The sequence below is a fragment of the Mastacembelus armatus genome, chromosome 16 (assembly GCF_900324485.2).
Source record: "Mastacembelus armatus chromosome 16, fMasArm1.2, whole genome shotgun sequence".
Lineage (NCBI taxonomy): Eukaryota > Metazoa > Chordata > Actinopteri > Synbranchiformes > Mastacembelidae > Mastacembelus > Mastacembelus armatus.
Window position 1 is genome coordinate 25414571 of NC_046648.1, and position 21651 is coordinate 25436221.

Below are 21651 nucleotides of genomic sequence, written 5' to 3' on the forward strand. Positions count from 1 at the left end.
GATCTGAGAACATCTGGTGGAAACATCAGGTCTGAGAGGAAACTGCTGATGTGATGTGAACAGAATTTACCAAATGTAAAGGAATGATTGTTCAAATGTTTTAACACACACACACAGAGTAAAGGGGTTGCTGTTGTGCTAATGAGTCAAACTTTGCTTTAACAAGGCCAGTGAACCCCCTGAAACACACAAACATGCATAAATAAAACACACACTTATGATGACTCTAATGTGTGTGTGTGTGTGTGTGTGTGTGTGGGTCTAATCCCCTGTCACCGATAACGTGACAGCATGCACCCAGCATGCACTGCCCCACTGCTCTGCATGCACACGCAGCACATACAGTGGTGAACATTTGCACATAAATGATATATTAAGAGAGAGTGTGTCACACAGAGCAGCAGATGGCCTTTGGCTCGCTCTGCTTTGTCACTTCAAAGAGCTGTGAAGTATTTTCATGTAGATGTGTTCGCTCCCTCCCAGCCCCCGTGTCTGTTCGTGGTGCTACAGAAGCTGCTTATTTGTTTGTTTGTGTTATGGTAATGTGGAAGGGATTGTTAGCGCTCAGAAATATGACATTTGTTTTAGACCTGACTTAGAAAAGAGGGGCTTTTTGCAGGCTGGCAGCAACATCACAGCAGCGTTACGTTTTCACTGACACTGGCTGTTTGAGTCTCTGAGCAAGACCCAGGGCCCCAAAAGCAAAAGAAGAGGCTGAACAGCAGCAGCTCAGGTGTGCACCCACATCATGTGTCGTTCTTCCTCTGGTGTTTTTGAACCTTTGCCTGATGTGTCCTGGGAAATCTGAAGACAAACACACTCAGATTTGTGATTTTTACGTTTATCGGAACCTCTACTCAACGTTCACGCTCAGACCACTTCCAAACATCTCAGAGCCGGACGGCAGGACGGTACTGGAGTAAATGTTTGGAGTTACTCTCCAGGGCTGTGTGAAATGACCCTTCACATCATCAACAACATGTGCAACAAAAACTCAGATTATTGAAGTAGTTTTTGGAGCCCAAACTTTCTGAGTTTCATGACGGTGAGGGGCTCAGCAGCAGCTCTGAGGTGTTTTCTTTCCTCGTCTCTCTTTATTTTCTTTATTTCTGTGAAATACATTCAGAGCTGTCAGACTGTCCTCTGGCAGCGGGAAACAACAGTGTTTATTCCCCGTGAACATAAAAGCAATTTATTTTTCAGCAAAAACCATAAACTTCACAAACCTATAGCAGACTCCATTTAAATGTAGTTTCATTTCAGAGCTGGACTAAAACTGTCAGGTTGGATACAAACTGAACGCAAACTGAAAATCAGGTGCTGTAATTTCTGAGTCCAGGTCATGGGGGGAGCAGACTGAACAGTGTGTGTGTGTGTGTGTGTGTGTGTGTGTGTGTGTGTGTGTGTGTGTGTGTGTGTGTGTGTGTGTGTGTGTGTGTGTGTGTAGGCATCATAAAGCTGCGGAGGAGTCCGCCCCCCAGGCTCAGGGGTCCTCAGTACGTCCTCAACATCACTGCCACAGACGATAACGCCTCCGGTGGGCCGTACCCACTCAGCAGCTCTGCTCAGGTCATCGTGGGCATCAACGACATCAACAACAACAAACCGGTTTTTGAGGAGGTGATTATGCCTTTATGTTCTGCTGGTCTCACACTGATGGACCTCGAGAGTTGTACTAATGTCGGTGTACTTCTGCTGCAATGGTCCCGTCAGTGTCAGAACTACAGCCTGAACGCTGGCGTCCTGGAGAACCAGCCGCCGGGGACGTTCGTCCTGCGCGTCCAGGCCCACGACGCTGACATGGGCGTGAACGGAGAGGTCAAATACGGCATCATGCACAGAGACGGGCTGTCGTCCGGGTTTCACATCAATCCTGACACTGGTATGTTCCACGGTAACACGGTACTGGTCAGGAAAGCTAATACAGGAAAACAAAGTATTGAAAGTAGAAGTACTGCACTATTAGAATGTATTCATATGTAAACAACGTACCTGTAACACTGTGTCCTCCAGGTGTCATCACCACAACCACCAGTTTTGACCGTGAGCGCCAGAGGGAGTTCACGCTGTCGGTGACGGCCACGGATCAGGCGGAGGAGCCGCTCATTGGGATCTGCCAGGTCACCGTGGTGATCTGGGACGAGAACGACAACGAGCCCAAATTCGAGAACAGCCGCTACCAGTGTGAGTACTGCTGCTTAGTACTGCAAGTACTACTGCTGGTACTTCTGGTACTGCTGGTACTTCTGGTACTGCTGGTACTACTGCTGGTTCTGCTAGCACTACTGCTACTGATACTACTGCTACCAGTGTGAGTACTGCTGCTAGTACTGCAAGTACTACTGATGGTACTTCTGGTACTGCTGGTACTACTGCTACTGGTACTACTGCTGGTTCTGCTAGCACTACTGCTACTGGTACTACTGCTACCAGTGTGAGTACTGCTGCTAGTACTGCAAGTACTACTGCTGGTACTTCTGGTACTACTGCTACTGGTACTACTGCTGGTTCTGCTAGTACTACTGCTACTGGAACTACTGTTACCAGTATGAGTACTGCTGCAGGTACTGTGAGTACTACTACTACTGGTACTACTGCTGGTTATGCTAGTACTACTGCTACTGGTACTACTGCTACCAGTGTGAGTACTGCTGCTGGTACTGCTAGTACTACTGCTACCGGTACTACTGCTACCAGTGTGAGTACTGCTGCTGGTACTGCTAGTACTACTGCTACTACTTCTGTCACTACTACTTCTACTGTTACTTCTACCAGTGATACTACATTTCTCCTGGTTATAGTATTCATAATGTTGCAAATACTGCAGTTACTGCGACTTGTACTGTTAAGTAGTACTGTTTGGAAGTAGTGCAGCAGCTCAGCCTGTGATTGGTTGGAATGAGGCAGTAACACCTGCAGGGTAGAAAGGTTTCTGTCACCTACATTCACGCCTGTGGCTAACACCATCCTCTTACTACTACTACTGCTACTACTACTACTTCTACTACTACTACAACTGCTGCTGCTGCTGCTATTGTTACTACTCCTGGTACTGCGACATAGAACCCCGTGTGTGTGTTTGAAGGTAAACCTGTGTTTGTCAGAGCAGGTGAAAGCACCTGTCCGTCTGTCTGCGTCCTGGTAATCCTGAGAGCCACCAACACTGATGAAAAATTCATGTCGGGCTCCCGCGGCGCCGTGTTTGTTTTCTGCGTGTGCAAATCTGTGTTTTGATAAGCGTCGTGTCAGAAGTTCTTCTCGTCAGATTTGGGAAATGCACAGTGGGTCATTAACTATTTAACAGGGAGAGAGAAATGTTTCTGGGACATGCATTCATTTACTGCTGTGTGTGTGTGTGTGTGTGTGTGTGTGTGTGGAAACTGTCTCTTTATCCTGCTTTTATCAGTGTTTACCAATCACAGGATCAATATCATGCATTTTAGTTTAGTTTTATTTTAGTCAGACAAACAGTCCAGTGATTTTCTGTTTTCTACACAACCCAAATCAACAAGTTCAGTCTCAAATCACGAGTCTGCATCAGGTGGGGACAAGCTGCAAGTCTGTTCCTGTGGGACTCGAACGCTCGTCCATGGTGACATCACCTTACGGGCCTGGCTGGCCCAGGAGCCCGAGGCCTCGGGGGGTGTCTGTAGTTCACCTAGCCACAAAGACACTAAACAAGAAGATACAAATTCACCACATAAAGACTGACGACACAAACAGACTGAGAACAGCCATAATGACCAAAACTGTTGTTTCTGTGCAGGAGGCCTCATCTCTGCGTCTGCAGCTGCAGCTGGTCGCATCATTGCTGTTTATCTGGCTCTGCACCGTGTGCTGTCACTGAAACAGACAAACAGCTGGTTTCATTATGACCCATAATGCACTACAGCACAGCACTCTCCTGTTAATGAACTGATGTTAATCATAAAACAGATTTTAATTTGTCCAGAGATTTTCAGAATGAAGTGAAATTCTGTTTGGTCAGATCTGAACAGCTCTGGTGTCTGACACAGAAACTTAAAACAGCAGATTTTGTTACTGCAGCGCGGCAGGTCCGCCTCCCAGGCTGCTTTGTTTGTAGCAGTAAATGATGGGGCACAGGTTGGATTCAGCAGGACCTGACCTGATTATTCAGCTGAAACGTATCCAGAGACCCACAAATGTCAAAAGGACGTTTTTATGGACATAATGCTTGAATTGCAGTGCTGTTGTTTCTGCTGTCTGATCAGCGCTGACACACATCGCAGTCAGCACGATTGGAGGTTATATTCATAAAGTTCCAAATGCTGTGTTGACTGTGCAGACCGAGACCCAGAAATGACAAAATGAGGTGACACGGTGCTGACACAACACAACGCCGTGCTCTCATTATTAGAATATCTGCTTAGCATCACAGAACATTACGCTCTCCTGTGTTCGCCGCTTCAGACGAGAAGCCGGAATCTGGTTTCATGTGCAGCCGGTGCATCGTGGGTAGTCTGTGACCGCATGATAGACTTTACTGCACTTAAGGGACCAATGGTGGCACAGTACTACGAACGAGCCAGAAAACACAAAGACAAAAGCCACAGATATCACGTGTACAAAGGTTCCAGTACTTTCACATGTAGTAGGTGTACTATTAGCAGTGTGTAACGTATGGTAGAAATAGGAACAAACAGTAGCTACTGCAGTAGTAGCAGTAGCAGTAGTAGTAGTAGTAGCAGCAGCAGTAGTAGTAGTAGTAGTAGTATTACTGGTAGTAGCAGCAGTAGCAATAGCAGCAGCAACAGTAGCAGTAGTAGTAGCAGTAGTACTATTAGTAACAGCAGTAGTACTAGTAGTAGTAGCAGTAGTAGTAGTAGTAGCAGTAGGAGCAGCAGTAGCAGTAGTAGTAGTAGTAGTAGCAGTAGCAGCAGTAGTACTGGTAGCAGCAGCAGCAGCAGTAGCAGTAGTATTAGTAGTAGCAGTAGCAGTAGCAGTAGTATTAGTAGTAGCAGTAGCAGTAGTAGTAGTAGTAGTAGCAGTAGTATTAGTAGTAGTAGTAGCAGTAGCAGCAGCAGCAGTAGCAGTAGTATTAGTAATAGCAGTAGCAGTAGTATTAGTAGTATTAGTAGTAGCAGTAGTATTAGTAGTAGTAGCAGTAGTATTAGTAGTAGTAGTAGTAGCAGTAGTATTAGTAGTAGTAGTAGCAGTAGCAGTAGTATTAGTAGTAGCAGTAGCAGTAGTATTAGTAGTAGTAGTAGTAGTAGCAGTAGTATTAGTAGTAGTAGTAGTAGCAGTAGTATTAGTAGTAGTAGTAGCAGTAGCAGTAGTATTAGTAGTAGCAGTAGCAGTAGTATTAGTAGTAGTAGTAGCAGTAGTATTAGTAGTAGCAGTAGTATTAGTAGTAGTAGCAGTAGTATTAGTAGTAGTAGTAGTAGTAGCAGTAGTATTAGTAGTAGCAGTAGTAGTAGTAGTAGTAGTAGCAGTAGTATTAGTAGTAGCAGTAGTAGTAGTAGCAGTAGTAGTAGTAGTAGTAGCAGTAGTATTAGTAGTAGCAGTAGTAGTAGTAGTAGTAGCAGTAGTATTAGTAGTAGTAGTAGTAGCAGTAGTAGTAGTAGTAGTAGTAGTAGTATTAGTAGTAGCAGTAGTAGTAGTAGCAGTAGTATTAGTAGTAGCAGTAGTAGTAGTAGTAGTAGTAGTAGTAGCAGTAGTAGTAGTAGTAGCAGTAGTAGTAGTAGTAGTAGTAGTAGCAGTAGTAGTAGTAGTAGTAGCAGTAGTATTAGTAGTAGCAGTAGTATTAGTAGTAGTAGTAGTAGCAGTAGTAGTAGTAGTAGCAGCAGTAGTATTAGTAGTTGCAGTAGCAGTAGCAGTAGCGGCAGTAGCAGTAGCAGTAGTCGCAGTAGTATTAGTAGTAGCAGTAGCAGTAGGACTAGTAGTAGCAGCAGTAGTATTAGTAGTAGCAGTAGCAGCAGTAGCAGTAGCAGTAGTCGCAGTAGTATTAGTAGTAGCAGTAGTATTAGTAGTAGTAGCAGTAGTATTAGTAGTAGCAGTAGTATTAGTAGTAGTAGTAGTAGCAGTAGTAGTAGTAGCAGTAGTATTAGTAGTAGCAGTAGTATTAGTAGTAGCAGTAGTATTAGTAGTAGTAGTAGTAGCAGTAGTATTAGTAGTAGCAGTAGTATTAGTAGTAGCAGTAGCAGTAGGACTAGTAGTAGCAGCAGTAGTATTAGTAGTAGCAGTAGCAGCAGTAGCAGTAGCAGTAGTCGCAGTAGTATTAGTAGTAGCAGTAGTATTAGTAGTAGCAGTAGCAGTAGGACTAGTAGTAGCAGCAGTAGTATTAGTAGTAGCAGTAGCAGTAGCAGCAGTAGCAGTAGTCGCAGTAGTATTAGTAGTAGCAGTAGTATTAGTAGTAGTAGCAGTAGTATTAGTAGTAGCAGTAGTATTAGTAGTAGTAGTAGTAGCAGTAGTATTAGTAGTAGCAGTAGTAGTAGTAGCAGTAGTATTAGTAGTAGCAGTAGTAGTAGTAGTAGTAGCAGTAGTATTAGTAGTAGCAGTAGTATTAGTAGTAGTAGTAGTAGCAGTAGTATTAGTGGTAGCAGTAGTAGTAGTAGCAGTAGTATTAGTGGTAGCAGTAGTAGCAGTAGCAGTAGGCATAGTATCTGACCTGCTGCCTCTCTCTGCCCTCTCAGACTTCCTGAGGGAGGACACTCCGGTGGGGACTAGTTTCCTGCGAGCGGCGGCACACGATGATGACCAGGGCAGTAACGCAGCCATCACCTACTCCCTGTCCAATCAGCAGCCAGCGTACCTGCACATCAACCCTGGTACTGGCTGGATTTATGTCAACCACCCCATCTCACAGGTGAGGAACCCACCTGGACAGGCGACCAACATAGGAGAAATGACAGGAAGTAGGTGCAGGGGGCGGCGGTCATGTGACCACGAGGTGACAGGTGTTTCCAGGCGTAAAATCAGACACGTGTTATGAATGGTGCCTGTCACTACACCATCGTCTCAGCTTCAGACTCAGCTTCAGTCAATAATTCAGCCGTCGTCTCTTTCTGCCCTCGCTCTGCTGTGGTTCATGTGTGACAACCATCACGTCACGTTAGCGGTTCTCGCTCATTAAAATTAGACTGTGGCCATGATTAAACCGTTAACGCTGCAAGGATAAAGAAAATCCATTTTTAAAATTGTTCCTGCAGTTGTGTCCCAGTGATGAAAGCTCTCAAAGATCTGAAGTTCAGTCCTGTTTCCTGTCCGTGTCCCTGCAGACGTCCCGGATCAACCAGCAGATCGTGGCGTCGGACGGAGGGAACCGCAGCAGCTCCGTGGAGCTGACCGTCATCATCACCAACGTCCACAACCAGCCGCCTCACTGGGAGCAGCCCGAGTACTGGGTCACGGTGCCGGAAAACACGGTCCGGGACGCCAAGATAGTGGTGAGTGGTTTTGTCCTTCCTGTCTGAGCAGAACCTTCTTTACATTGACGGGCCTGTAAACACATCAGATCAGTAGCTGTCAGCTCAGGTGGAGTCTGAATGATTTCATGTATTTTCTTACTTTGCACACACAGCCAACCTAAAACAGAGGTTGTGTTTACGTCGTGGCGTGAATAAGCTGCAGCAGCTGTGTTGGTGTCGGTGTCAAGGCTGCTCAGCTCACAGGATTTTACGGCCGTGACCTTCCTACACGGCTGCAAAGTTGCTGATCAGGAAAAGTCTCCTGTGGTCGTTAGAAGATGCAGGGAGGACAAACGTGACGTGGGCGACAGAGGAAGGAGGCAGGTGAAGAGAGAAACCCGGTCTCCTCCTGCAGCAGGCTGGTTACACCTGAGCAGAGCGCTCTTTCTTCCTCTTCATCCCTCTCGCCATCCGTCCGTCTCTCAGTGTCAGCACGATGAGCCGAGGCTTCTAAACATTTTCTGCCGAGCAAACAACAAACCCGCCCTGAGTCTGTCCCCCCTACCTCGCTGCAGCTCACACACACTTTCCTCCGGTGCTGTTCTCTCTTTTGATCCCTCCATCCTAATTTGCTGTCGTCTCCTAAGCTGCTGATTTAGAAGGTGGAGGAGTTTGTCCCCTGCAGCTGCCTCACTTCACAGAGGGTAGTCAGGCTGTGTGTGTGTGTGTGTGTGTGTGTGTGTGTGTGTGTGTGTGTGTGAACCTGTGCTCCATTTAATCCTCTTCCTTCCTCATTTCCGACCCCACGTCATCACTGGAGACACTGAAGATGATGATGAAGATGATTGGAGGCTGTCTCACCCACAGCTCTGTGTGTCAGACATGATTGACAGGGGAGAGCGAGATAATTACACCTGCTGTCGGTGCATCACAACGGACTCATCACCTCCGAAGAGCAGATGCTTAATTACTGTGTTGAACCTGACAGAGACTGTGTGATGCAGCACGGAGACGCTGGAGGAGGGAAAGAAGCTGTGGCTTCAGGCGCTTCGGTTTGTCCCCAGTGAAACAGACATGATGAAATATCTGCCACATTTTCCAAAATAATAATAATAATAATTGAATGTGCAACATTTGAAGGACAAGCCTGGTGCTGTTCTATTTTTACATCCTATTAAAGACCAAGCCAGCAGCAAGTGTCTGATACTCACAGACGTGGGTGGATTCATCCACCTCCGAAAATAGTCCCAACTAATTACCTGTTTGCTGCTGTTGATCAAAACTACAGCGAGCAGCTGCTTCAGGACAATGAGACTTTTCTAAATTAAACACTTCATTGGACACAAAGGCTGAGTACGATCCAGTACAACAGCCGGGCCACGGCCCGGGTCCTTATGACAGTCGGTGTTTTGGCTTTTGGTCAAATTGATGGAAAACTATTAATTGAGTGATATGTTTGTTATCGAGGTCACAGTAAAGGTGGTGCCTTGAATTTCCTTGTAGGTGTTCCTAATATTCTGAACCCATGATTTATGTAAATGAGCGGGAGAAAAAAGAGGCCACTGAATATAAAGCAGTACGGAGAGACAGTAGGGGCCTCAAAAACCAGGTCAAGTCTTTATTTCTGCAGGAGTGAGGTTTGAAACCCTGATGGCATCGACCTGCTGGCACAACTCAGACAAAAAGAAAAGTGACAAAGCGAAAACAGTGTTTGTCAGGTTTGATCATTAGTGCAGTGGACCAAAAACTGACAACACACACAAATCATTAGACAGACCTAAGTACCTCCTCCTCCTCCTCCTCCTCCGAGCTAATTGCACTGAGGAGGAACTGTTGTTTTAAATTTAGCAGTGTTAATTACATTGTTAACGAGGTGGAGGGAGGGAGGCGCAGCAGACGCAGCTTAAATCTTCATATCAACACGCCGCAGTTGGCTCCTGCTGTCATGTGTGAGCGTGCACGTGTTATAATAGTCTCATCACCAGCTGACTCCTGTTTCCTGCTGCTGACAGAAACATAAACCCTTGGTCTAAAATGTCTGCATACACATTTTTAATGTGAGAAATAGCAAGATCATCCAGTGATAACCACTAGGACGGGTAGGTTTTATTAAGGACTGTTAGTTATTTGAAGCTCTGCTCTTTCCTGCTCTGTGAACTGGTCAAACAGACAGTGACCGTATGAGTGCGGGCTCTGCAGGCCTGAATCTGGGCTCACCTTCAGCAGCTGCCCTGATGTCTAATGAGATAATTTCTCATCAGTGTGGCTCCATGCCCTCGGCTGCCTCGGCCACGCTCCGCTTCCTGAAGAGCAGCAACGTGTCCTGACACGACTGCTCACCTGGAGACTGGGCAGCTCCTGCAGAGCCCGAACATAAAATCTTCCTGGCACGTTTGTAGTGATCCAGGTCATAGTCTGCTGTGAGAAACACACTGCTATTCACGTGTGTGTGTGTGTGTGTGTGTGTGTGTGTGTGTGTGTGTGTGTGTGTGTGTGTGTGTGTTGTCTTGCTAACATGCTGAAAGTAAAACATGAGAGCTGCCCTGGTCACTGGGAGAGAGACACTGAGAGGCTTTCGGTGTTTGCAGCGGCCGACAGCGTTTCTCACTCAGCGTCTCTCCGAGGAAACATGTTCCCTCCGTGCTAAGCTAAGCTAACACTAAGCTAAGCTAACACTACTCTGAGCACGTCAGAGCATCTGTGGCTGTGCAGGTCAGGATGATGCTCAGAGTGAAGAGGAAAGCAATGACTCCATTAATGGAGTCTTGAACACGGTGTTCCGGACTAGCACAATACTGGTCAGGATCCTGAAGCAGTGACACCTGATGACTGTTATTCATCAGGTGTGTAAAGGAAACACAAGGAAGCAGCTGATCGACTCAGGCTGATCAATCAATCAACACTAGGAGTCTTTGACTCATTGATAAGACTCTTTCTGCAGGAGGAAGGTTTGGGTGTTTACAAGCCTCTGGACCCCCGGTTGGCCTGGATCTATAGTCATAAGCCTGTATCAGCTGGATTTGGTGTCACTGATGATTCACTTTCCATGTGTGGCAGCTCAGAGGAAAACAGCATTAACCTCCGTCACTCCAGCAGAAAGTGAAACTGCCTGCACAGTGGCCAGAAGCTGTGAGCGTGCACAGAGCAAAACGCTGCCCGGTTTACACGGGGGAACAATAGGGTGGATGATAAATGTGTGGTGTTAATGTGACAAACGGTCCTGGACGTCACACAGACTCTGTGTTTGCTGCATGAAGCACTAAAATGAAAATGTTCAGGATTTTATGGCAGAGAGATCCGTCCACCTGCGTCTGAACAGCTGAGTGAGAGGACATCACTCAGCTGTGGAATACACGATCCTTCCCCGGCAACGAAGGACAAGGGCATTAAAGCTCTCACACACACACACACACACACACACACACTCTCTCTCTCTTTCTCTAAGGTCAGCTGAATGTGCTGCCAAGAGAATAACATGAGTCTTAAAAGCTGTGGACGTACAGGTCAGGACAACCAGCACACACAGGCCCAAACACATTTTTTCTAGCAAATTCACACAAAAGAAAAACTTCAGCAAAGCAGAAAGTGAAACCTTTTTAGGTGGTGGAGTCCTGGAGCTGTCTCCCTGACTGCTTCATGTCCATAGAAGGGCTGAGCTGCAGCTCCGACCGTTAAAACGCTGCTTTCTTTGAGATGCAGTTGTATATTTTAGATTGTCACTGTTCTGCTGAGTGTTATGGTTCATGGGTGTGGGAGTCATGAAGGTCATGGTGCTGTTAAGAAGATGAAGGACTTCACTGTGGACGGCAAACAGCTGTGTGATAACAGGACACAGACTCTCTTTGTTACAACCAGATGTGGAGGCTGCTGCTTCACAACTGGACACAAATCTGATCCAAAAGGTTCCAAAGAGTCGTCAGGCGTGAATCATCCAGTGTCCGATGGTATTATAGGCTAATACACACACTGGTGAAGATGATGGACGTTACGCTGCAGTAACATTCATTCTTTGGTCACTTCTCCATCTTTCTGAAATCCATAAGCCCTAAGCTGTAACCCTCTCTCTCCCCATCAGACCATCAAGGCGACGTCCCCGCTCGGTGACCCCCGGGTGACCTACAACCTGGAGGAGGGTCAGGTGCCAGAGACCAACATGCCGGTGCGGTTCTACATCAAACCGAACCGGGCGGACGGCTCGGCGTCCATCCTGGTGGCCGAGAACCTCGACTACGAGACGACGCGGTTCTTCACGCTCAGAGTGCGAGTGCAGAACGTCGCTGCAGTGCCGCTCGCCTCCTTCACCAGCGTCCACGTCAACGTGACAGGTGAGGAACTGTCACCTGTGTGGAGACGTTTTACACAGTTGACCTGCCTCAGTCCCAGAACACTGTAAGTGTATTTCCAGTATTTGACGTTCTGAGAGGAGAACGTGTTGGGTGGAGCAGGAGCAGCTGGAAGCTTAAAGCAAACTGACCTGCACCTGGAATGGTTAACGCCCCGGCAGAGCAGAGCTGTACAGGCTGGGTGTGGGCAGGATGGGAACACGTTACAAACCTGGTGCTCAGCCCTGGTGAAGCTAAAATTAGCAGGTTCTGTATTTGTCAGTCTGCTGAGGGTCTGGGTTTAGTTGGGTTTAAGCATTAAACTCAGTGAGGTGACTGGGTTTGTGTTAGCACTGGATCAGGCTGCACTCACACAGACATTTGAGTTGTCTCATGTAGCAGTGAGACGTCTCTAACACTCACACAGGACTGATGGGTCTGTGCTCGGGATGATATCGAGCAGACACAGAGCAGACACAGAGCAGTCCACCGCCCGGTGCTGGTCTCTGCTGCAGAACACACACCAAACAAATGACAAGGCCTGTGTTTGTTGAGAGTGAAAGTCCGCAGTGTAGCTTTTTACACGTCGGCAGCTCATTTAATGACATGACTACAGTGAAGGGAGGGATCGGACTGAAACGAATAGGTCCTGGCACCGAAGTCACACCACAAGTGGCTTGCGTGTGCGCCCACATACTGTATTTATATGGCAAAGAGGCCGTGCTCGCGGTGCACGTGGCACAGACGAAGAGAGTTTTCTGTTGGTGTCATCTCTGACAGTAGCTAAACTAAGCAGCAGGCTGTTAGTGTCTTCACCGCACATCTGATGAGGATTTGGCTTCTAATGAGAACATTTACTCTGGTGATTGGACTCAGCACTGAGCTGCAGCTGACACAGACTCAGCCAAAACGAGTCAAAGTGAGAGAGAACGGGGGGAAGCAGAATAATGAGGTTCAGGGCTTCTCCCCAGGACATCTGTGGCTGAAAGAGGAAGCAGCAGCGACCGGTGGCATTTTAACAGTGACTCAGTCCTGAGTCAGCGTCTGTAGGCGGTGGGGAGAAGGGACGAGGAGAAAACCCTTCCTGACTTTGATTGGCTTTGAACAAACCCACATCGGCCGCTCTAATTGGCTTAGCGGAGCTTGAAAGTGAGCTGACAAGCTGCTTTGTGGACTCGTCAGGGTGTTAGCGGAGTAAGTCCTCTCTAATAACTGTGTTGTCATTAGTGCAGACACAGTCCAGCCTCACTTTGTGGTGGACCCCTGAACACAGACCTCCTCCTGTACTGCTGGACATGTTTTGTCTTTCTTGCTTTCTTTCTTCTCCTTCTTCACTCTTCCAGTTTTTAATCCAGATTCATGAGCCTTCTTGTTCCCCCATCAACAAAGGCTTGTTTTGAAGAATTAACGCCTCTTCTTGGCTGCTCTTCTCTTTCTGTCACCAGACGTGAACGACAACGTCCCTTTCTTCCTGTCGTCCACCTACGAGGCCACGGTTCCTGAAGGAGCAGAGATCGGCACCTCGGTGGCTCAGGTCTCGGCCACAGATCTGGACTCTGGTCTGCACGGGATGGTGAGAAACGCCTCCAGCTGCAGTGATGATCAGTGAGCCTCCCGCTCCTCTTCTGCTTCAGCTTTGTTCTGCTTCCTCCTCAGATCCGCTATGTGATCCTGAAGGACGAGAGCGGCGACTCGCAGTTCTTCAGCATCGACTCGCGCAGCGGCGTCATCGTCACTCGAGCCTCTTTTGACCGCGAGCAGAAAGCCTCATACCTGATTGAGGTGCAGTCACAGGACGGCTCCGAGTCGGCCCGACCGGGGCAGCAGGACCAGCCCAACACAGGTGACACACCCACACATCCATACAGGTAATAACACTAAAGGTGGGGGTACATGTGATGACGGCTGATTGGTTGAGCTGGTCCATGTCTGTCCCGGTCTGGGTCAGTCTGTGACGGTCGACAGGTAAAATGATATAGTGCCCCCCCACACTGACTAAACACTGGTTCGTTTACTGAAACTCTGTCCTTTGCACAGACACGTCCTACGTCAGGATCTTTGTGACCGATGTGAACGACAACGCCCCGACGTTCGCCCAGCCGGTGTACGAGGTGAGCGTGGAGGAAGACAAGGAGGTGGGCTTCGTCCTCATCACTGTCACTGCCAACGATGAGGACGAAGGTGAGTCCAGTCCAGTTTCTGTGGTGCAGCTTCTGTCTCTGCTGTGTCCTGTTAACTTTCTTCTCTTTTTCTTCATTTATCACTCAAGTATTTCACTTTTTTAAGGACTCAAGCGTTAATTCTCCTCCCACAGTCCAAACACATGCAGGTCAGGATTAGGGTCTGAACCCAGGTGGACCAGGGGCCTTTCTGTGTGGAGTCTGCATGTTGTCCCTGTGTCTGTGTGGGTTTTCTCCTCCCACAGTCCAAACACCTGCAGGTCACGTTGGTTGGTGACTCTAAATTGTGAGTGTGTGTCTCTGTGTGTCAGCCCTGTGATTGGCTGCTGTTATGGATCATCTGGATCTAGATAATAGGTGGTGCTGGTCTGCAGTATTCTGTGGGCGGTGTAGTGGGGAAGTGACTAGCACTGCAGCATCACAGCAAGAAGGCTGTGAGTTCAATTCCGACTGACCAACTTAAGTTTAAATGGTCGACTGTCTCTGGACTTCCTCTCTCCTCCTCTTCTTCTTCTCTTGCTGTCATAGCTTATTAGCGAGTGCTGCAGTTCCCTGGAGGTCGACAGTTTTGTGTTTGTCCTGCTCTTCATCCTCCTCCTCCTCAGCTCTGAAACCATGAGCAGCAGGAAACAGTGAAACTATCGAGTCAAAGCCTGCAGGTTTTTCTTTGCACTGACATTATCGTCGTGTTGTTAATTTAACTGTGACCTTTATTCCTGCGTGTGGAGGAATGTTCAGACTCCTCATTCAGATCCAGACCTGCCCATGGTCCAGTTCCGCCAGACCTCAGAAACAAGTAGCAGTGCAGCAACAGATTCAACAGGCTAGAGGTTTAGGATTTACCCCAACCCCCCAGACTGGTCCCGCCGAGGCTCAGGAAGACGCTGAACACAGGATTAAAAAATGCAAAGGAAGCAAAGTACTGTTTCCTCCCAAACGGTGACGCTTTATCCCTCACCAGGGACTCCCCGTGATAATTAACAAACAACCCTCGACACCAGGCCGGAGGGGGGCGTTTCCTGAGTCCATCGTATTGTGGAAGCACAGAAAAGTGTTTGTGTGTTTGTTTTCTTCCTGTTTGCCAGACAAACAACCTTTGCTGCTTGTTCTGGCAGGTAGTTATTGTCACGTGACGGTGTGATAATTCAGTACATTTGTTCAAGTACTACACAATCCTGCAATATTTGTACTTTACTAGAGTATTTGCATGCTACTTCATACTTTGATTTTACCTCTTTATTGTTTCAGAACCTTTTCATATTCAAATTTGACAATTTGACACAAGTGCAGAACAAAAACGTGAAGCTCAGTTTCAGATCACGATCAGTGTCACTGAAGTAACTGAGGCAGAAAGATGAAAGAATATTCAGCATTTCACAAAAACTGTATTTGTAGCATGTGACGACTCTCAGCTCCAGATCAAAGTGACAAATCTGGTGTTTGCCACCAACCACAGTGTAGATGGTGCTGACTCTAGTGAAACCAGTGTGAAACTGGTGTGTGTGTGTTTTCCTGTACACAACATGGCGCTGCTGCATGTGTGTTATTAGCTGTGCAGATTTAGTGATGACGCAGCAGTTTTTCAGTGAGATGTTAACTACCTTATATACTTCTAATTTGAAGTACTTCATGTACTGCTGGGTAGCTGACGTTAACTACCTTATATACTTCTAATTTGAAGTACTTTATATACCGCTGGGTAACTGACATTAACTACGCTATGTACTTGAGTATTAATACCTCAAACTGGACTGAAGGACAGTACTGGAGTAAATGCAGTTGTTTCCCAACACTGCTGAATGTTCTACACAGTGACCACACACACACACACACACACACACACACACACAATAAGTCTGTGTTTTGGTTTATTTGAACTTCACTTAGTGTTTGTTGGAATAATCAAAAGTAGGGAGGGAGGGGAGAGTTTAGATTAGCCCCCCACTAAACACACACACACACACACACACAGACACACACACACCCCCCAACACCCACCCTGGTCTTAAGCTAATTAGGCGAAGCAGCTTTTGTCACCCGTCGTGTTTTCTGAATCCTGTTTGGTCCTCCGAGTGGAAAATTTGCCGAACTAAGTGCGTCTGGTAATGAGATCAGGAGGCTTTTTTTATTCCGCTGAGTTTAGTGTTTCAGTTTAGTGTTACCCCATGGTTTAGTAAACACACACACACACACACAGAATCCTGATTATTCCATTTTTACTCCACATTATTCAGCTCCACTGCAGTGGTGTGTGTGTGTGTGTGTGTGTGTGTGTGTGTGCACTTTCTACTGTACAGATGCTACTGTGAGACACTGATGATGATGATGATGATAAGATAGTTGTGTGTAATCCAAAGTCAGATCCTCACCCAGGACTGAAGCCTGGACAGTTCACCCCACAAAGAATTCAGTGGACAAAATGAATAATCGAAGGTAATGATAAGTTTCTAATTGGAGACGCCATATTCCAAACTGAAACCCACTGGGCCTCGACCTTCTGGTCACTCTGGGATCACACGCTGTTTTTGTGACACGGCCATACGGGACCTCTGGGTAGTTCTTCAAACAGCTGCTGTATCTCTGCGGCACATCTCTGTCCGCAGCATGTCGTATCTTCTAATGTGGGTTTAAATTGAAACCAAATTTCCTGCAGTGATGAGTTTGGTCCTTCAGAGTGTCGACTTTCCCCCCAGGTCCACCTCACGAGGAGCAGAGATCTGACCTTAATCTTCAGTTTGGGCCTCTCGCTAGGCTGCGAATTAAATCAGCCCTATCCCCCGGTGTGTGTGTGTGTGTGTGTGTGTGTGTGTGTGTGTGTGTGTGTGTGTGTGTGTGTGTGTGTGTGTGTGTGTGTGTGTGTGTGTGTGTGTGTGTTAAGCGAGCCACACCATATGGCCAGACTGATCATTAGGGAGGCTGCCGGAGGAAAAAACCACTGGAGCTTCTCCCCTTACACACATTTAAACACACGTACACACACACACGTACACACACACACGTACATGGCCGTGTGTCAGGAAGGATCGGCCTCAGAGGCTGTGACAGACCAGACACACACACACCACACACATGTATATGTGCTCTCTGGTGTCATAATGAAGGTCCTCCATGTCTCCACAGATGATGTTTGTCTCCTAAAGTCTCCTTGGTGCTGGTAAACAGAACCGGCCAGGCCCAGACTGACCTGCCTCTGGGCTCTGGACTGTGTGTTTACCACACCTGCATGAATGTGTGTATGTGCAGAGCAGCTCGGTCTTTAAAGGGCTGATGTACTTTCTACCTGTTAGGAAGGAATGAGGAAAGTTAGGACCATTAGCTGGTCTTCTCCTCCTTTTTGAGGTTAAGACTTGGTCTTAGGGTTAGGGTCTTAGGGTTTAGGATGAGGGGTTAGCCAGTTAGCTGTGATGGTTAGGGTTAGGGGCTAGGACATTAAATAAGTCTTTGAGTGTTCTAACCATGGACCTGTCAAGTCCTGTAGACCATATCAGCAATCCACTCACACAACATGAACTGTCCTCTTCTTCCATCCAGGGGCCAATGCCAAGCTGCGTTACCAGATCACCGCAGGTAACGCCATGGGCACCTTCGACGTGGAGCCCGAGGTGGGCACCATTTTTGTGGCCCAGCCACTGGACTTTGAGATGGAGCAGCGCTACGAGCTCCGGCTGGTTGCCTCTGACGGAAAGTGGGAGAACGAGACTCTAGTGGTGGTTCAGGTGGTCAACCGCAATGACGAGGCGCCTGTGTTCAGCCAGACCGAGTACCACGCTGCCGTGACCGAGGAGCTCACCCAGCTGCCGGTTTTCATCCTGGAGGTGAGCTAGCAATTTGTTTGGATTTAATGTCACATTCAGGGAGCGTCAGGCAGAAAACCATAAAGTCATGTTATTCCATCATCCGAGAACAGTAAGGTGTGATTGGTTCTTTACTAAAACACGTCCCAAACGAATGACAATATAACGTCATGTAGGCCCTGTTATAAAGCAGCCTGCTGCATGCTGGGAGCAGGGCTTCTGTGACCCTGCACAGCATGGCAGAAACTGGACCAGTACATGCATGTGTGTGAAACTGTAGTGGCTTTAATGCAGACCAGTGTGATTGGTTACACAGAGGAGAATTAGCCTGCAGCACAGATCCGGTGTCAACATACTAACGTGCCACACATGTGACATTGTCCAACACAACCTCAGCTGCATTAACATACCAAAGCCTGCTGACAGGAAGGCTCCAAGGTCTGAAAAGTTTCCTCACAAAAGTCAACCCCCTCCTCCTGTGGCTTCCCGCCGCCTTTCGTCACACCTATCTCCGGTAATTCACAGTAATATGCATGTGCCGCCAAGCTAAATCAGATTGAAAAGGTGGAAGCGTCAGAAAGGGCAGGGAAGTAATCCCCATCAGACAGGCATGTGTCACCCAGTCCTCAGCCCGGGCCTGCTTCCCCTCGCCTGCTGGAATTGATTTGATGTGCACTCGGTTCCTCTCTAACGCACGTGGTTTTTCCGGCACACGGCGGCGGGTCTGTCCCTGAACGCACGCCGTTCTCAGCCCCGTGTGTTAATACAATTCAGCAGAAAGCGAACGGAGGGGAAAATCCAATTTGAAACGAATATTTTCTGACTTCACCTGTGCTGCAGCCTCCTCTGTGCTGCTGTGACTGCTCATCTTCAATATTGTCTACCTGCATCACGTCAGGAGAAGCAAAGAGCCGACGGGGGAGGAAACTTCAAAGGCTTCTGTAAACAAGCTCTCTGGTGAGGAATGAGGAGAAGAAAGGGGGAAAGTGTACTTTTCCTTGCTTTTGCTGGCATCTATTAACTTTTAATTGCATTGTGTGTTGTGGTGACAGATGTGAGAACCCGTGTCCGCTCCCCTCGTTCCGAGCGATAGCAGGAAGCCAGGTTAATTAAGCAAACAGGACAAAGCAGCAGAGAAATGTTTATTCCAGTGTGGCACAGTCCCTGTGCGGGGGCAGCTGCCGCAATCAGCTCCCTGCCGCCTGCACTATTTGCTGGGCTTGACATTTGCTTGTACTGGAAGAGCTGAAAAGATAAGATGCTGCTTTGTGAAAAACCTCGTCCTGGTTACATATCATCACCTCCGTGCTTCTGTCTCCACCACCTCTGTCCTGGTTTTACACCTTTGTATTCCAGTCATAATTAATGATTAAAGATATGGGCACATGTTCAGAGAGTTACTGCTGTTGGCTCCACACAGAACCAATCGCAGCTTAAAGCTGTTGGTTGTCTGCTTGGGAAATGTACAAAATGTGGGTCTAGATCAGACGAACCTGAAGAACAACAAAGAAACCACTGCTTAAACTGACAGAAATGAAAATCTGGCTGCTGCTTTGTAAGGTGCAAATGTTGTGTTTGTGCTTTGGCCTGTGGGAGCAGTTGAAAGAGCAGTACCAGCCTGAAAACTTGACACATCTAGATCTAACCTGGGATTTTGTTCTTCTCTAACCTGTGCAGGTGTCGGCCTCAGATCCAGACCAGGAGGCCGATCAGACCGCCCTCCGCTACTCTCTCCATGGCCAGGGTGCTGGTGGTGAATTCACCATTGATGAACGCACTGGGAGAATTTATGCCCAGCGCCGTCTGGACCGTGAAGAGCGCCCAGCTTGGAGATTCCTTGTGCTCGCCACAGATGAGGGAGGTGCAGGTCTCACTGGATTTGCTGATGTATTGTTAGAGGTCCACGATGTCAACGACAACGCACCCTTCTTCCCGTGCCCGGCGCTGGAAGTAGACGGGTGTTTTGTTGGCCAGGTGCCTGAAAATTCACCTGCTGACACCTCCGTCATGGAGATGCATGCCATGGACCTAGATGACCCAAATGAGGGCACGAATGCTGTGCTGACCTATAGCATCATCAAGAACGTTCACAATGATATTAACCTCAACCTGTTCTCCATCAACGCCACCACGGGTACCATCTACACGGTTCTACGGTCCCTGGACCGAGAGGCAGAGGACCGGTACCTGGTAGTAGTGGAGGCCAGGGATGGAGGGGGGATGGCAGGGACGGGGACAGCCACCATAATGGTGTCAGATGTGAATGATCACCCACCTGTCTTCACTCAGAAGGTCTATAGTACTCAGGTGAGTCCACAAAGGCAAGGCCAGTTTATTTATGGCAGCAAAGGCAGAGCAAGATACAAAAGGTAAAATTTACAGACATCAGTCCAACACACACCTCTGTCACTCTGTCAGTTCTCTGCTGATAATAGTCGTAACATGTACTTCTGTTTTGTCCTCGTGGTTCAGGTGACAGAAGACCTAGAGACAAACAGCGAGGTTCTTGTAGTTTCTGCTACAGACGGAGACGAGGGTGAGAACGCTGTGGTGACCTTCAGCATCGTCGGGGGTGATGAGGACAGGAAGTTCTTTGTGGAGACAGACAAAGTGAATCGCCGTGGTGTGATAAGACTGAAGAAGAAGGTCGATTTTGAAAAGCCCCAAGAGAGGATTTTCAATCTGACCCTGAAGGCTGAGGATGCAGATTTCTTCAGTCTGGCTTACTGTCTCGTTCAGGTGGAGGACTCCAACGACCACACCCCTGTCTTTTTCCCACAGTTCTACGAGTCACCAGCCATGTCTGAAGACGTACCTGTGGGGACGATTGTTGCTCAGGTTACAGCTTCTGATCTGGACTCAGGCCAAAATGGACGCTTTTCATACAGTATCTCCAAAGAGTCAGACCCTTATGGTCAGTTCATGGTGGACCAGTCAGGTTGGGTGGTAGTTGCCAATTCTCTGGACAGGGAGAAAATCTCACAGCACAGAATTGTGGTCCTCGCCACGGATGCCGGATCTCCGGCCCTGACTGGCAGCGCCATCGTCATGGTGACTGTACTCGATGTTAATGACAACGGGCCAGAATTCGAGGTCCCCTATACGCCTCTTGTTTGGGAGAACATGGCGGCGCCTCAGGCAGTGCAAATGAATGAAACCTCCCTGCTGCTCTACGCCACTGACCGTGATACATCCACCAATGGCGGCCCGTTCTCCATACGGCTCCTCATGCTGACCTCGGACGCCACCAACTTCAACCTGACAGATTTCCGGAACGGCAGCGCCGCCATCACAGCTCTACGGACCTTTGATCGTGAGCGGCAAAAAGAGTACCACCTCCCAGTTCTAATGATTGACAGCGGCTCTCCACCAGTGAGCTCCACCAGCACGCTGACGGTCGTCATTGGAGACAGGAATGACCACCCACACTCACCGGGACACACTAACTTCATCGTCTACAGTTTTGAGGGTAAGTTGTTTGTAGAGGAAGCTTGTGTGCGGTTTGTGCAGTACACTTCTATTAACACTGCATCATGGGATATTGACCCCCCCCCGGCTTCATGACTGCAGTTTTTAAAGCTAAAGTTCTCTACTCTTTAAATGGCTGGTTTAAAAGACTGTAACATGTGGTCCATGTGTTTCATTAATGAAATCACATGAACATGCAAAATGTCAGTAGGACGTGCATGAGCGTGTCTACGAGCCACGGTCATGAAACGTGGCTCCTCTGTGTAAGGCAGCTGCACCCTGATGAAGCCTGAAACATTTTGTTTTCAGTTCATGATTTAAGATCTCCTCTAGATTTTTGTTTCTTCTCATCACTTTTACGTGTTAGCCTTCATTTATTCAGGAACAGGCATCACTTGCTGTTTCACACCTGAGAGCCTCCCAGTCCAACCTGCTACTTTCTGCTGCAGTGTGGACACTGACGTTAGGCTGTGTTACTGGGAGCCTGATGGCACTGGTCGTCCCAGTTCAGAGTTCACCA

The 21651-nt window shown here is 47.9% G+C and overlaps 2 protein-coding genes across 2 annotated transcripts in view; both read left to right on the forward strand.

Moving 5' to 3' along the window:
• Positions 1-21651, forward strand: part of LOC113136349 (neural-cadherin) — a 79653-nt gene that overhangs the window by 42466 nt on the left and 15536 nt on the right. The window contains exons 8-19 of the mRNA XM_026317092.1: positions 1448-1620; positions 1714-1882; positions 2014-2184; positions 6654-6826; positions 7239-7406; positions 11443-11692; positions 13135-13262; positions 13346-13532; positions 13727-13870; positions 17401-17684; positions 19341-19970; positions 20136-21132. Of these exons, the coding sequence (XP_026172877.1) occupies positions 1448-1620; positions 1714-1882; positions 2014-2184; positions 6654-6826; positions 7239-7406; positions 11443-11692; positions 13135-13262; positions 13346-13532; positions 13727-13870; positions 17401-17684; positions 19341-19970; positions 20136-21132 (3474 nt within the window). The remainder of the gene's footprint in view (positions 1-1447; positions 1621-1713; positions 1883-2013; positions 2185-6653; positions 6827-7238; positions 7407-11442; positions 11693-13134; positions 13263-13345; positions 13533-13726; positions 13871-17400; positions 17685-19340; positions 19971-20135; positions 21133-21651) is intronic.
• LOC113136350 (uncharacterized protein DDB_G0271670-like) lies at positions 4882-6426 on the forward strand (the record flags this gene model as incomplete). Its single annotated transcript, XM_026317093.1, has 2 exons — positions 4882-5129; positions 5367-6426. Coding segments are annotated over 2 exons (1308 nt in total), but the record flags the coding sequence as incomplete, so codon positions are not given.